The 14372-nt window shown below is 44.6% G+C and overlaps 1 protein-coding gene across 3 annotated transcripts in view; it reads right to left on the reverse strand.

Moving 5' to 3' along the window:
* Positions 1–2323: 2323 nt before the first annotated feature.
* Positions 2324–14372, reverse strand: part of LOC115108762 (low-density lipoprotein receptor-related protein 2-like) — a 57570-nt gene continuing 45521 nt past the window's right edge. For 2 of the 3 annotated variants that reach the window (XM_029633379.2, XM_065012554.1), the window contains 24 exons: positions 14099–14344; positions 13730–13858; positions 12439–12558; positions 11313–11429; positions 10091–10207; positions 9567–9704; positions 9167–9289; positions 8732–8860; positions 8442–8573; positions 8162–8293; positions 7620–7763; positions 7190–7355; positions 6974–7102; positions 6442–6662; positions 5993–6172; positions 5780–5899; positions 5536–5626; positions 5332–5399; positions 4779–4896; positions 4541–4667; positions 4103–4216; positions 3902–4000; positions 3744–3815; positions 2324–3523 (listed from right to left, as the gene is read on the reverse strand). In XM_029633379.2, coding sequence (XP_029489239.1) covers positions 3353–3523; positions 3744–3815; positions 3902–4000; positions 4103–4216; positions 4541–4667; positions 4779–4896; positions 5332–5399; positions 5536–5626; positions 5780–5899; positions 5993–6172; positions 6442–6662; positions 6974–7102; positions 7190–7355; positions 7620–7763; positions 8162–8293; positions 8442–8573; positions 8732–8860; positions 9167–9289; positions 9567–9704; positions 10091–10207; positions 11313–11429; positions 12439–12558; positions 13730–13858; positions 14099–14344 — 3203 coding nt within the window. In that variant the 3' untranslated portion in view covers positions 2324–3352. The remainder of the gene's footprint in view (positions 3524–3743; positions 3816–3901; positions 4001–4102; positions 4217–4540; positions 4668–4778; positions 4897–5331; positions 5400–5535; positions 5627–5779; positions 5900–5992; positions 6173–6441; positions 6663–6973; positions 7103–7189; positions 7356–7619; positions 7764–8161; positions 8294–8441; positions 8574–8731; positions 8861–9166; positions 9290–9566; positions 9705–10090; positions 10208–11312; positions 11430–12438; positions 12559–13729; positions 13859–14098; positions 14345–14372) is intronic. The other variant, XM_029633386.2, reaches the window with a different exon arrangement.

A 14372-nucleotide genomic window follows, 5' to 3' on the forward strand; every position in this document is an offset into this window, starting at 1 on the left:
AGACTGAACACAGTTCTGTTCAGGGGGTGGATAGGGTGCCAGTCAGAGGCAGGCACTGGGAGAGATAAAAACGAGATAGGGGTGGTTGACTACCTCGCAACCCTCTTAACTGACCCATAAATCTGCATATTTTCAAACCACTGTCACCCTGAGAGCTGCCGAGGAAACATCTAGAATACCTGCCATAATATGGACACAGTGATGACAAACTTTTGTTAGTCATCCGCTAAGTTTGTTCTGCATTACAGAAATGATCTATGGGATTTTAATTAGATGCCTAATTGCAATATTCATGCTTTAATGTCAAGCTTTAATCTATTTCCTTCCAATGAACACTAAAACATATTGATTTATGGCTGTCCCAAACTTTGAAATACTACTTCTATACATAGACCACATAAGCCCTATAGAATGAAATACAGTATATGTGGTGCAAGATCCACAAGCATGCCATGTATCCTTTCACACATTTTCACAAGCAGATTAAATGGAATGGAAGATTTATTAAAGGTTTGCTGCATACACCCAGCTGGGATTATAGTAGATTTAAAATATCTGGTTAAAGATTAATTGCCATTTGACATTCCCAGAATTCAACTAGCTAGGTTTCATGGGACACAGGTTTCACTAGGGGGCATCAATGTAGGATTACATGTACACTGAAAAACACAAATATAAATGGAACCATTTCAAAGATTTGACTGAGTTACAGTTCATATAAGGAAATCAGACAAAATAAATAGATTAGGCCCTAATCTATGGATTTCACATGACTCGGAATGCAGATATGCATCTGTTGGTCACAAATACCTTTAAACAAAAAAGTAGGGGCTTGGATCAGAAAACCAGTCAGTATCTGGTGTGACCGCTTTTTGCCTCGTGCAGCCACGGCACATCTCCTTCACAGAGTTAATCAGGTTGTTGATTGTGGCATGTGGAATGTTGTCCCACTCCTCTTCAATGGCTGTCCGAAGTTGCTGGATAACAGTGGGAACTGGAACACGCTGTCGTATGCAGGCCATGGAAGAACTGGGACATTTTCAACTTCCATGAATTGTGTACAGATCTTTGCAACATGGGGCCGTGCATTATCATGCTGAAACATGAGGTGATGGCTGCGGATGAATGGCACGACAATGGGCCTAAAGACCTCATCAAGATATCTCTGTTCATTCAAATTGCCATTGATTAAATGCAATTGTGTTTGTTGTCTGTAGCTTATGCCTGCCCATACCATAACCCCACTGCCACCATGGTGAACTCTGTCCACATCAGCAAACCATGTGCCCGCACGATGCCATACATGCTATCTGCCCGGTGCAGTTGAAACTGGGATTCATCTGTGAAGAGCACACTTCTCCAGTGTGACAGTGGCTATCAAAGGTGACCATTTACCCACTGAAGTCAGGTCAAGACCCTGGTGAGGACGACAAGCATGCAGATGAGCTTCCCTGAGACGGTTTCTGGCAGTTTGTGCAGAGATTCCTCGTTTGTGCAAACCCACAGATTTTTATCAGCTGTCCGGGTGGCTGGTCTCGGATGATCCTGCAGGGGAAGAAGCTGGATGTGGAGGTCCTGGGTTGGCATGGTTACACGTGGTATGCAATTGTGAGGCCGGTTGATCGTACTGCCAAATTCTCTAAAATGACATGTCTGTCTGTCATCTATTTCCGTAGTCTACAGTATATGACAGATGTAAAAGCTCATGATTTCTCCCTTTGTCTCCTGTTCAGACATCTCCAAAGTGACCAGTTGCATGCCCTTACAGCTCGCCACCCACAGACACGCTACTCACCTTTTGGGGATGCCAAGCTCAACTGGGTCCCCCTGTCCTACCTCTCTGCATTCATAGCAGACTTCGCCGTCGCTGTTCTACTTCCTGTCCCCAAAGGCGACAGAAAGATCCATGCAAACCAAGTGGGTGTGGCAAACACAAGCCAGTGGACTTTTTCCCTTTATCAAGCACATCTATGATACGTTTTAGATTGAATTACATGCATTAACTGCATTTCAGGGATGTTGATACTACATAGATGATCAATGGTGTATGTAGTGCAAATAGGGAATAACTCATGAATATTGATATTAAATCTTCCTGTTGGTGCCTACAAAATACACTTTGTGTGTGTGTTAGAGGTTTTTATGCATTTGAGTTAGTTAATTTTCTCAAACAGACTTTTGGTTAATCACACTATATTTCAAGGTAAGAAAAACAGAACGTTAAGATTGTGTTACAAAACAAAAAATGTATTCATTTTACGTCTCAGCAGCATACATTTTGTCTCTCACTTTGCTATATAGAAAACCATCTGAGCATACAGTATTCAGAATGATCAGTGATACAGTTTTTATTTGTTCTTTGTCAAAATACAAAACAATCAACCCAAGAACACAGGATTTATAGCCCATGTTTAGAAAATGACAGTCAGATTCTTTGTTTAATGACCTGACCAAATTCTGTATCTCCAGATATGGATATTTTGCTATTGGACTTTACTAGCTCCAGAGAGTCACTGGATGTGTCCAAAATTATACATCTTCACACACTAAAATCATGGGCATATTCAAGTATTGTTCCAAATGAATTTGAAAGAGGACATCATTATTCATACAATAAAAAAAAAAAACTAAAAATATGATCATTTTCATTTAAATATGCAACAAAAAAAAGTCAGGGAACATTGTTTATCATTTTGATCTTAATTACCATGTAAGTATGCTTAGCATACTATCCTTTGAGATATTCGGAATTTTCATAGTTTTCTTTTGACAGCATCCATAGATTTAGGAAAGCTATGGTAATAGCACAGGAATTGGATCCGTTTGTATTTGTTTAGCTTTGTTTTGTTTTTATAAGCCCTGAAATGAGGTATATAAACATGCAAGATGAAATGCATACACATTCAGTTTTGACCAGTGGCAAAAATAATGAATTATCCTTTAAAAACATTGTCCTAATTCACAATGCACTACACCTGTTCTTTGTTTTGTTTATGAAGCATTATGGATAAGATAATATCCTCTTGGCTGTTGGAAATAGATTATCAACAAAAATCGTACTGTTCAAATTTACAAATGTACAACATATTTATAACATCTCTATCAGCAGTTTCAGTGCAAAGATATACATACAGTAAGTATATCACAATAAAAAAAAGAATCACGAAACAAGAATTGGTATAAGAAATATCAGAAGGCATAGTCGTGAACAGACCTCTTTTCTGTATGCTAAAGAAATGTTTGTCTAATTTCTTTTCACAAATCAATCTTAGTTTTGTAGACGTGCTACGTATAAAAAGGGATTCTGTGCAAAGGAGAGTGTGTCTCTGATTCCAATCTGTGAGAAAGGGGGTCATACATCGTTGTCCTCTTTGACGAGGTTCGCTGTGTCTTGGAAAGTGTCCTCAGTTGGCGAATAGGTGCTGGGACGATCCCTCTTCAGGCGGTTGGCGGTTGGGGCAAAGGGAGAGGGGTCAGTGGAGGAACTGTCCTCATTGCTTCCTACTGCTTTTTCATTCTGCATCTGAAAAAAACAATAAGGGGATGACTAAGCAGAAAACAGGTCAATACAAACCCAACATCTGTTCACCTCTGAGGAGCAATCAGAAGCTAACCTCAAACAGTTAGGAGTACATTCTCCACTGTAGAATAGCCATGTCTCAAAAAGGAACAAGTCCTGAGAGATATGAAGCATAGAGACAGTCACCTCCCAAATGCTCATTGGGAGTCAGTATTTGACTTACCTCTGAGTAGATAGGGTTTTCAAAAGTTAAGCTTGGCTTCAATTTCCTTCTGAAGGCACTCCACATTGACTCCTGTAAAAATAGGACACCATTGCTGTAAGTTCCAATATAATCTCTATCCTTTGCCTAATGATACAAGTACAGGAAGGGAGAGTCACCTGAACAGGCTTGGCTCTGGCTGTTGAACTGTCCACAGTGCTCACAATCTGCTCTGTATGGTCCTTCTCGATCTGCTCGCCGCTAACAGTAACCGTCACCTGTTTGGAGTAAAACAGTGCAGAACAACTAGTATTGGTTTAACAATGATGTCAATCCCACCTGCCCTAGGAATGTTCATGCAACAGTGTTGTCTTGCGCACCTGTGTGGCGTGGATGACAGCAGGATCACCAGACGATCCAGCTGCTCCAGGGGCATACAGGTGGTTCTCAAACGTGATTGGCGGCCTCCCCGCGTCCACTGCGCAGTTACCATCCTGAACGAGACGTACTGTTATTCATCATGTCCATCGAAGGTGATTCGAACAGCATTGCTATCTATCACCTACATGTATTTCAAGCTCTTACTATGAAGTCAATGCCCTGCAATTTGTGCTTTACTTTATTAACTACAGAGCAAACCAACCCTGGCTGGGAATGTGTTGACTCTTAGTCTTGTTAATAATGTACAATATCAGAGGTCCAAAGGGCTAAAGTCAACCGGGGTCTCACAGGCCTAACAAAGGATTCAAATGCTGATGGTGCTGTCTGAAGGTGCAGTGACACCACTAAGTGCTAAACCGACACAATCCAGTGCTTACCAACTGCATGGCCCTGTCATTGAATGACACCCCGAGGGGTGGAGGTCCCAGATCCATTGTGACATTGTCACCCGAGCGAAACGTCACCCCATTGCCCGTGTCACCCGTTTTCACCAGACTGCTAAGGCTTGAAATGAAAGACAGAAAAGAAAATGTCACAACAATGCGAGGCTCTCGTTTGAAACGTTACGACAGAGGCAAGCGCAGATGTTTGAGAGCAGGTGAGCTGAGAACCTACCTGGGTAGATTGGGCATGGACGGCATTAAGGAGCCAGTTCGTTTGTAGTTGAGGAAAACCCCAACAGCCAACACTCCGATGATGATGATGATAATCACTATTAACAGTGCAGCAACTGCTGAAGACAAAGATGTCAGCAAGCAACAAGTTTATTCCAGAATATTTCTACTAATCGTTTTGTAAAACATGTATCAGTAGTCCAAAACGAAAACTATTTGTCACTTATTGCTGGTAATGACCTATTACTTTGCTGACATACTGGTTATGGTGTTGGGCTTTTTATTAGCTAGTGAACTTAGTAATCTTTTACTGGAAAGAAAAACAGCTTTAGTGTTTGCTGAGTCAAAACAAATCTCACGGGTCCAATTATAATGACTTGTGAGACAACAGTATGACGAAAAAGAATGTTACTTGGCCCAGTCAATGTTGTGTAACTGCTTCATCATGAACCACCAATCAGAAATGTTGTATGAAGACTGGCACGTTGGACTGACATGTCTGGGGTGAAATCTATATATAGACGTGCCTCTTCTTGTCTCACTTTTTACTGTACCTTCTCCTGCAGGGGCACCCCTGGACTTTCCCATCTCACAGTAAGTCCCTGCATAGCCATACTGACACCTGCAAAAGAAAATACAAAAATCAAATGTTTATTCATGGGGTGGAACGAAACACTCATATGGCTTGTGGCTGTGTTGTTCCATGTTATAATAATATGACAACGAATCGACTTCCTGAGACCAGCTGCTGAACTCACTTGCACTTGGGCAGGGCCCCTTCGTCAGTGTAGCAGGTCCCTCCGTTCATGCATCTGCATGCAGGGGGCATTAAGACTGGAGCCTCAATGGCTGCAGGAGTGAAAGCCACCACAACGTCACCACAACGTCACACAACAACGTCTGAGCAGCCATGCACGTATAGAGTATGATTTCAATGATCAATGGTGCATGGTGCAGCGAGGCTGCATTCACATGTGATGGGATTTCCTTTATAGACCATACCTGCATTACATTCGTTGGAGTTGAAGCCCATCAGGGATGAGCCTTGGGGGCAGGTGCAGGTGTAGCCACCAGGCCGTATCAGGCACAGGTGACTGCACACATCCTTACAGGGGTTGGGCACTGAGAGGGAAGAGGAGACCTGTAACTACTGTAACTACTCACCAGACAGGAGAAAACTACAGAGTGTTTGTTTTAGACTTGACAAACTCTAACCTGAGCGGTTGTATCTGTGCTCCTGGTAGATGCGGACTTGAGTCAGCCAGGGGTTGATGGTCAGCACCTTCACTTTGTCCTCCTTCCCAAACTTATCAGCCTTCCAGACTTCACCCCGCTCCTTGGTTGTCCAGTACACATGGCCCTCAAAGACATCCAGGCTGTAGGGATTACCAATATCTGAAGCAGAAAATGGCAATGCTTAATTAGCCACCATTTCAATAGATGTGTGGTCTGATTCAATCATTAACTATTAAGGGAGTTAATAAAGTAGTTATTATAAAGAATATATCAGCAGCATGTTAGCAGCATCTATGGCTGCATGCCAAATGGCGATCTATTCCCTACATAATGCACTACTAGGGGCCTTGGTCAAAAGTAGTGCACTATATAGGGAATAGGTTCCAATTTGAGACGCAACCCTAAGAAAGGTCTCAGTGGGTTCTGACCTCCTGACATGATGGTCTTCCTCTCGGTGCCGTCCGGCTTCATGGACTCTATGATGTTCTCCTTGGAGTCACACCAGTAGATCCTGTCTCCATTCAGGTAGTCCAGAGTCAGTCCAGTGGGCCAGCCCAGATCCTCATCCAACAGAACCTGCCTGTGTTGCCCGTCCATCCAGGCAGACTCAATCCTGGGTCTCCTGCCCCAGTCTGTCCAGTACATGGTTCTGGGAAATGCACAGTCACATATGCTTAACAGAGTGTTTGTTAACAAATGTTGATCACTCCACAATGCTGTTATATCTGAGAGGATACCCTATATTAGCTTATTATGAAGTGAATACACACACACACACACACACACACACACACACACACACACACACACACACACACACACACACACACACACACACACACACACACACACACACACACACACACACACACACACACACACACACACACACACTCTCTCTCTCTTCTTCGGAACAAACAAAGAAGCCCCCTATGCCACTGTAGTTGATCACTTCCGTACCCAAGTGCTGGATTCAAAACAATAGCAGCTGGCTGGTCCAGGTCATTATGGATCAACCACTTCCTGTAGCGCCCATCTAGCTTTGCCACTTCAATTCGGTTGGTCCCTGCGTCAGTCCAGTAAATGTGACTGTGAAACCAAGATAAGCTGTTAGATTGAATGCAAAAAATGTATTCTTAAAAGCAAAAATAGTAAACAATAATAAAGGAGTTGTACCCTCCAATCCAGTCCACAGCGATACCATCAGGCTTAGCAACATATCTCAGGTTCAGATCCAACTCCTTCACTGGGTTATTGCCGTTGTCATTGAATGTGGTCATGTAAGCTCGCTTGATAGAGCCAAACTGAGAGCCTCGGCCCAGGACCGTCCAGTACACAATACCTGAGAGCACAATAGAGTCATATTCAGAGGTGTACATCATTGCAAAATGGTGTGCAACGGAAAAACAAAAATGTGTTTCTTATTGGACAAGTTCAGGTAGTCCCTCCCCGTTTTGGCCCTTTTGCTTCTGTTTGGTTCCTCGTGAAGTGGCGTAAAAATGATGTTTCTGCTGAAAACCTCCCCAGTCACTGTATCATTCTCAGAGTGCTCTTCACATGAGCCAAATGGCACTGACTAGTTAACTAGTTGAGGTGAAGGTCTTACTGAGTCCGATGCCCTCTGGATCCCACTGGTAGTCCAGAGCCTGGATGTGCTCGGCGTTGTCCACGTAGTCTGAATACTGCTCCGATGACAAGTTGAAGCGGCGAATTCTCACGTTATCAGGCAGAAGCAGCACTGGTGAGTTTCCTGGAATGGAGAATGGTGAAATATGGTCCCATCCTTAAAGAGATACTTCGTAATTGTGGCAATGAGGCCCTTTGTCTACTTCCCCAGAGTCAGATGAACTCATGGATACCATTTGTATGTCTCTGTGTCCAGTATGAAGTAAGTTAGAGGTAGTTTCGCAAGCCAATGACTGGAAGTCTATGGGTATCTGCTAGTATTGTCAAAATCCCAAAGTATCCTTTTAACATTCAGGCATTCTACTCCAGAGCACTAACAGATAGGAGGCAGAGGTCGCGTTCCAAATGGCACCCTCTTCCCTATACAGTACATTACTTTTGACCAGAGCGTAGCTGCACTACAAGGTGAATAGTGTGCCATTTGGAACGCAGAGAGAACGACTTGTCCAGCTAAGCTCTTACCCTCAGCAGCACACTCAATGCCGTGCTGCTCGCTGACTGAGCGAAAGCCCTGGGCACAGAAACACTCGTAGCTTCCCTTGGAGTTCTGACAGTCCTGTGGACACGTCCCGTAGACCTCACACTCGTTGACGTCTGTTCACAAAACACAACAGGAAAAACACAGAGAAAGCCAAAGGTTAATAATAGCACAAGCAGAGGAAATCATAAGAGGTTTTAAAAGAGTGTGACATTGGTACAGAGTGGTGTTTCCGCATTCAGCTTGTACTAACGCTTCCTGTACCTTCACAGGTGTTCCTGTCTGTCTGGCTGGGTTGGTATCCAGGCCTGCAGGAGCAGAGGAAGCCTCCGCCTGTCAGGTCTGTGCAATTGTGCTCACAGATGTTCTCACTGCAGTAGCGCCCACTGCCAACATCTGGGGAGAGCGCATGTACATGTCACATTATGAGGGTTGACAGTTACTATCACTTCAGTATTATACAAACAGCCATGTAGCTTAGCATAAGATGACGGTTTATGATGATTGAGGTGGAGAGGGAAGACTGTGGTTACTGAGTTGGGTGGGTTACTCACTGCAGCCCAGCTCGTCAGAATGGTCTCCACAGTCGTCATAGTCGTCACAGGCATACTGCAGAGGGATGCACTGGCCATTACTGCATTTGAACTGATCTGCTGAACAGGGCCCATGTGTCGGGGTCTGGCCTGTGACAAACACAACACATCATGTCAACCATTTCAGAGAGTGAAAGACATGGACAATCGGATGGACAATAACCTTTGCAAACATGACAAATTCGTCCCAAACGGCACCCTATTCCCTATAAAGTGCACTCCTTTTGACCAGAACCCTATGGCTCCTGGTCCAATGTAGTGCACAATAAAGGGAAAAGGGGTGCCATTTGGGATGTTACCTACATAATGTTCATACAATGATGGGCTATATGTACTCCAAACTCCCATGGAGATGGTGCAATATATGACAGCATTGTAACTTGCGATTGTACTTACAGTGCTCCTCTTTTTCGTCAGTGCCGTCCCCACAGTCGTCCACCGAGTTGCAGAGCTCATGGCTGTAGATGCACCGGTTGTTGTCACAGCGGAAACGGAATGGCGGGTCACACGGGATGTCCACTAGGGAGACAAGACCAGGGCCCGTGTTTATCAAGCGTCTCAAAAGCGATCTAGGATCAGCTTTCCCTTTTAGATCATAACGAATCAGACTATTAAGGACAAGGAGGACCTAATCCCAAATCAGCACTCCTACTCTGAGATGCTTGATAAATACGGCCCTAGGTCATGGCCAGGCTCAATCTCAAGGTAAAATGTCTCATTGTTAAAGAAAAAGGATTCATTCAACAATGTAACTATTGAAGGAACAGTGTAGGCATGGAAGGGACATTGGCCTTACAGCAGAGATGGAGCTCCTCATCTGAGTGGTCTCCACAGTCGTTGTCTCCGTCACATTTCCAGTAGGGCTGCACACACACATGGTTCCTACACTCAAACAGGAACGGTGGGCAATACGTGCTATTGGGATAACGGGTTGCTGCAAATGAAAGAAATGGACCATTACAATTCAAATTCATGTTTGTCATTTTTAAACTTAAGATTGGGGGCTCCTGAGTGGTTTGGACGGTGTAGGCCGTTATAGTAAGTAAAAAATTGTTCTGAACTGACTTGTCTAGTTAAATAAAAGTTCAATAAAAATGTTTGACAAATACATTAAATAAATAACTGTAGAGGGTGCTGTAGTAACATAATAGTTCTGGACCTCTGAGGAGAAAGGAGACCAGTGAGTAAAATTGGTTGAAAATATGTCATGTTAACCGGTTTTGCCGTTGAAATGACGTCTTTTCAACAAGTTTGGCTCACTGGGAGTGTTGTACTTGACGTCAGCCCATTGGCAAATCCATGATGACACATAACACTTACGACATGATGTCTCGTCAGTGAAGTCCAGGCAGTCGGCGTTGCCGTCACATTTGAACCGGTCGACGATGCAGTGGCCACTGCCACACTGGAAGTAGCCCGGGTGACAGGTCCGCAGCTCTGCAACACAGCCGTGCCATTACACAACTCATCATTAATACTGTAGGTATTAATCAAATCAAATGTTATTTGTCACATGCGCCAAATCCAACAGGTATTTGGACTACACTGACCTTACCGCGAAATGCTTACTTTACATGCCCTTAACCAATAATGCAGTTCAGGAAATAGAGTTAAGAAAATATTTCCTAAATAAACTAAAGTAAGAAATGTAATAAAAAGTAACAATAAAATGACATAACAGGGGTACCGGTACCGAGTCAGTGTGCAGGGGTACAAGTTAGTTGAGGTCATTTGTACATGTAGGTAGGGGTAAAGTGACTATGCATAGATAATATACAGCGAGTATCAGCAGTGTAAAAATCTTTTCAGCCTCCTAAGGGGAAAAAGCTGTTGTTGTGCCCTCTTCACAACTGTGTTGGTGTGTTTGGTCCATGATAGTTTGTTGGTGATGTGGACACCAAGGAAAATGAAACTCTCGACCCACTCAACTACAGCCCAGTCGATGTTAATGGGGGCCTGTTTGGCCCGCCTTTTCCTATAGTCCACGATCATCTCCTTTGTCTTGCTCACGTTGAGGGAGAGGTTGTTGTCCTTGCACCACACTGCCAGGTCTCTGACATCCTCCCTATAGGCTGTCTCATCGTTGTCGGTGATCAGGCCTACTGTTGTGTCATCAGCTAACTTAATGATGGAGTTGGAGTCGTGCTTGGCCACGCAGTCGTGGGTGGACATGGAGTACAGGAGTGGACTAAGCATGATGATACCATTTCAATTCAAATTCAATTTGTGAATTCAAATTCCATTTCTGTTGGCACTAATATCACTCCATACACTTCACTTATTTTCAGTCATGCCAAGTGCTGAGGTATCTCAGATTCGGATCTTGTGTTCACAACTACTGTAAATAAACATTGAAAAGTGACTTGAATTCACAATCTGACCAGAGGAAACCGGAAACAGAAGAAGTCAATTTGTTTCGGTGGTCCTTTCTGTGTATCCTGTGCCTCAAAAAGGTGAAGTTTTACTGCTTCTTTCCTTGGTGCTCTATTCCATCACACATTAATAAGCAGAGGCAGCACCAAAACAAAGAGCCTCCACTCACCACAGTCCCTTTCATCTGAGTTGTCCTCACAGTTGTTGTCATGGTCACAGACCCAGCGGTCGGGAATGCAGAGCAGATTGTCGCAGCGAAACTCGCTCTCCGAACATACACGCGGGCCTGGGGGAACACAGAGAGGGGAACTAAAGAGTTAGCACTGCATATGGGAAGACTTCATTCGTTGTCATTGCCACAGTCCAAACAAACACGATGTCGACACAGATTACAGAGGGTATTACCATATTACTACATTATTCTGGGATTATTTTATAATATTTCATACAAAAACAGCCACTGCTTTGACAAATACCATAGTTCTAGTCCCTCAATTGGGTAATTGCAATAGCGCCGCTGAGCTATGACTTGTTTTCTGCATTAACAAACGATCTCGAAGCACCCAACCAATCATGCTGTCATTTTTCTGTGGTGAGTTCATGATGGAATTCACTGGAGGTTTTCTCTCGCCACGCATGACCACCACAGTAACAAAGAACAAACGAGCAAATTTCATCATACAACACATTAGTAGTTGTTCTTTGAAGCAGATACATTATCCTCATCAGCTGGCATGCTCTCAGACTTGTTTAAATTCTCCAGGGCAGAGGCGGCCGACTCCCTCACTCCCACCGACTGACATGCTGACAAGCTGTTTCTCTAGCAGCTGATAAGCCCGCCTCACATTAAACGGCACCGAAAGACAGAAGTGTTAAGTCTTTTACAAGAGCACTTTGTTATCTGATAAAACAATAACATGTCCATTCTTTGCCATCAACACCTCTATTTCATATGGGTGACTCACGGTGTTTGAGCTACATTGGAATCCCCCACTAGAATCGCTTAGAAGACACTCAAAGCCATACCTACAAGTATCCAGCCTTTTGAATCATGTGAATTAGCCCATAACTGCTAAGGAGACACGTAGGGCCGGTTGCACCAGTTGAACTTAAAAAGGTTGGGCTTCAATGAATGAGGTAGAGTTACAACCTTGTTATGCCCAACTCGTACAACCGGCCCATGATGGCTCAGTGTAAAAGTGCCAATGCGAGGCAGCCAAGGGATCTAAGGTGAAGGTTGTTAATTAGATATAGTATTAGACAGTGGTGGTGGGTAGAGGTACTGAATAACTCACTGCAGGCGCGCTCATCCGAGCCATCACCACAGTCGTTGTCCCCGTCACACCTCCAGCGCAGAGGGACACACTGGTGGTTGTCACAGCGGAAGTCCCCCAGAGGGTCACAGGTCACCTCCTCTGAAACCACAATAGGCACACACACAGTGACACGAGATAAGAAGCAAAAGACAACGCTCAACCGCATACATGCGCCTGCAGTGACACTTTCCCTCAAGTTCTTATCCTCCTTATCCTTAGTTCTTATCCTCCTTATCCTTAGTTCTTATCCTTAGTTCTTATCCTCCTTATCCTTAGTTATTCCTTGAAATGTTTTATGCCCAAACATTGCATTCGTGCAAACACATGGCATGGTTTTACCAGACACATATTAAGCAATAAAGATTAAGAGGTTGTCCATTAAGTTTGCTTTTGTAGTCCAGGACTGGGCTTAGTTGATTTATCACTTCAAAATAAAAGCACCAGTCATTCCAGTATCACTTGTCCTCTTTGAGACCATTTCAAGACAGTGATTAAGTTCCAGCTACAACCAGTGCTACTACAAGACACTGTCAGATTAATGAGAAATTCTTCAACACTGTGCATCATACTGTTTAATACAGAGTTGATGATAACTAGACCACAGAGCTTTGAACTGAGAGGTGCCATCTGGTTTAAAAAAAAAAAAAAATGAAAGCAGAGCTGATCATGCAGAGGGGAGTGCGGCATGCCTGAATTGGGTGAGCTCTGAGCTATGCCAGGTCTATAGGAGAGGACATGAGAGGAGGAGGGCTCGGCTGAGCTGTCTCTACCACACAGTGCTGGTGGTTTGAAAGATAGTGGTGCTAGAGGGGAGATCCCTCCTATCCCTCCACCTGGCTCTGCCGCTGCATTCTCTAACACAGATTAGCGTGGATCTCCCCTCTAGCACGGGGATGGCACTAATGGAGTGAGGGCCTCTGATAAGAGATGGGAGGGTCATGGCTGGTGTGTGTGGATCGGTGCGCGGTACAAGGAGCACAGTGTGCACCTTGGCCCCGTACAACGGCACACACGCGCACGCAGGCACACGCAAACTATTTCACACACGCACATACAAGCCATAACTCCAGAAAGTTCTCTCACGGGGAGCAGGCGGTGAGACCCTCTCCATCACTACCTCCCACTGTCACGCGATGTAATGTTCTGCTAATAGCCCTTAATTCACTCCCAACACACATTGTTACCTCATACAGAAACGTTATTACTCAGCGCCGTGGGTTTGAACCATTTGTTGATTTATGTCTGAACGCTGATGTTTCAGTGGACTCACCGCAGTGCTCCTCGTCACTGTTGTCCCTGCAGTCGTTGTGGCCGTTGCACACAGACCACAGTGGCACACAGCGGTAGTTGGTCCTGCAGACAAACTGGGTGTGGTTGTCACAGCGATAAGACGGCCCCACTGTGAAAAGACCACGTCAAGGAAGTACAATAACAAAGAACAACATGCAGACAGACACTTCAGAGGAACTCTTTCAATCGTATATCTGGTGGGAGAAAACGACTGTTAATTGTGATTTTCCACAGTTCAGAATGAACGGGTCTCAGTAGGCTCACTGTAGCAAATCCCACTCAACCCCTACAGTTGAGTGTGTGCTTTCATCCACACGATTCTCTGTGTGATGTTGGGCGCGTCACTCACTGCACTCTTCCAGAGGCTCGTCAGAGTTGTCGCCACAGTCGTCGTCCACGTCACACTTCCAGTTCTGAGGGATGCAGCGGCCGTTACGGCACTTGAACTGACCGGGCCGGCAGGTCCTGCTGGAGCAGTGGGCGGGCTCCTCGTCAGAGCCGTCGCCACAGTCGTCATCCCCGTCGCACTGCCACGCCTCGGGGATGCACCGCTTGTTGGCGCACTGCCACTGGTGGGTCTCGCACTGATGAGTGGCTGCACAGACCGTCAATTCAGTTTTAAC

This window comes from Oncorhynchus nerka, linkage group LG3 (genome assembly GCF_034236695.1).
Source record: "Oncorhynchus nerka isolate Pitt River linkage group LG3, Oner_Uvic_2.0, whole genome shotgun sequence".
Classification (NCBI taxonomy): Eukaryota; Metazoa; Chordata; class Actinopteri; order Salmoniformes; family Salmonidae; genus Oncorhynchus; species Oncorhynchus nerka.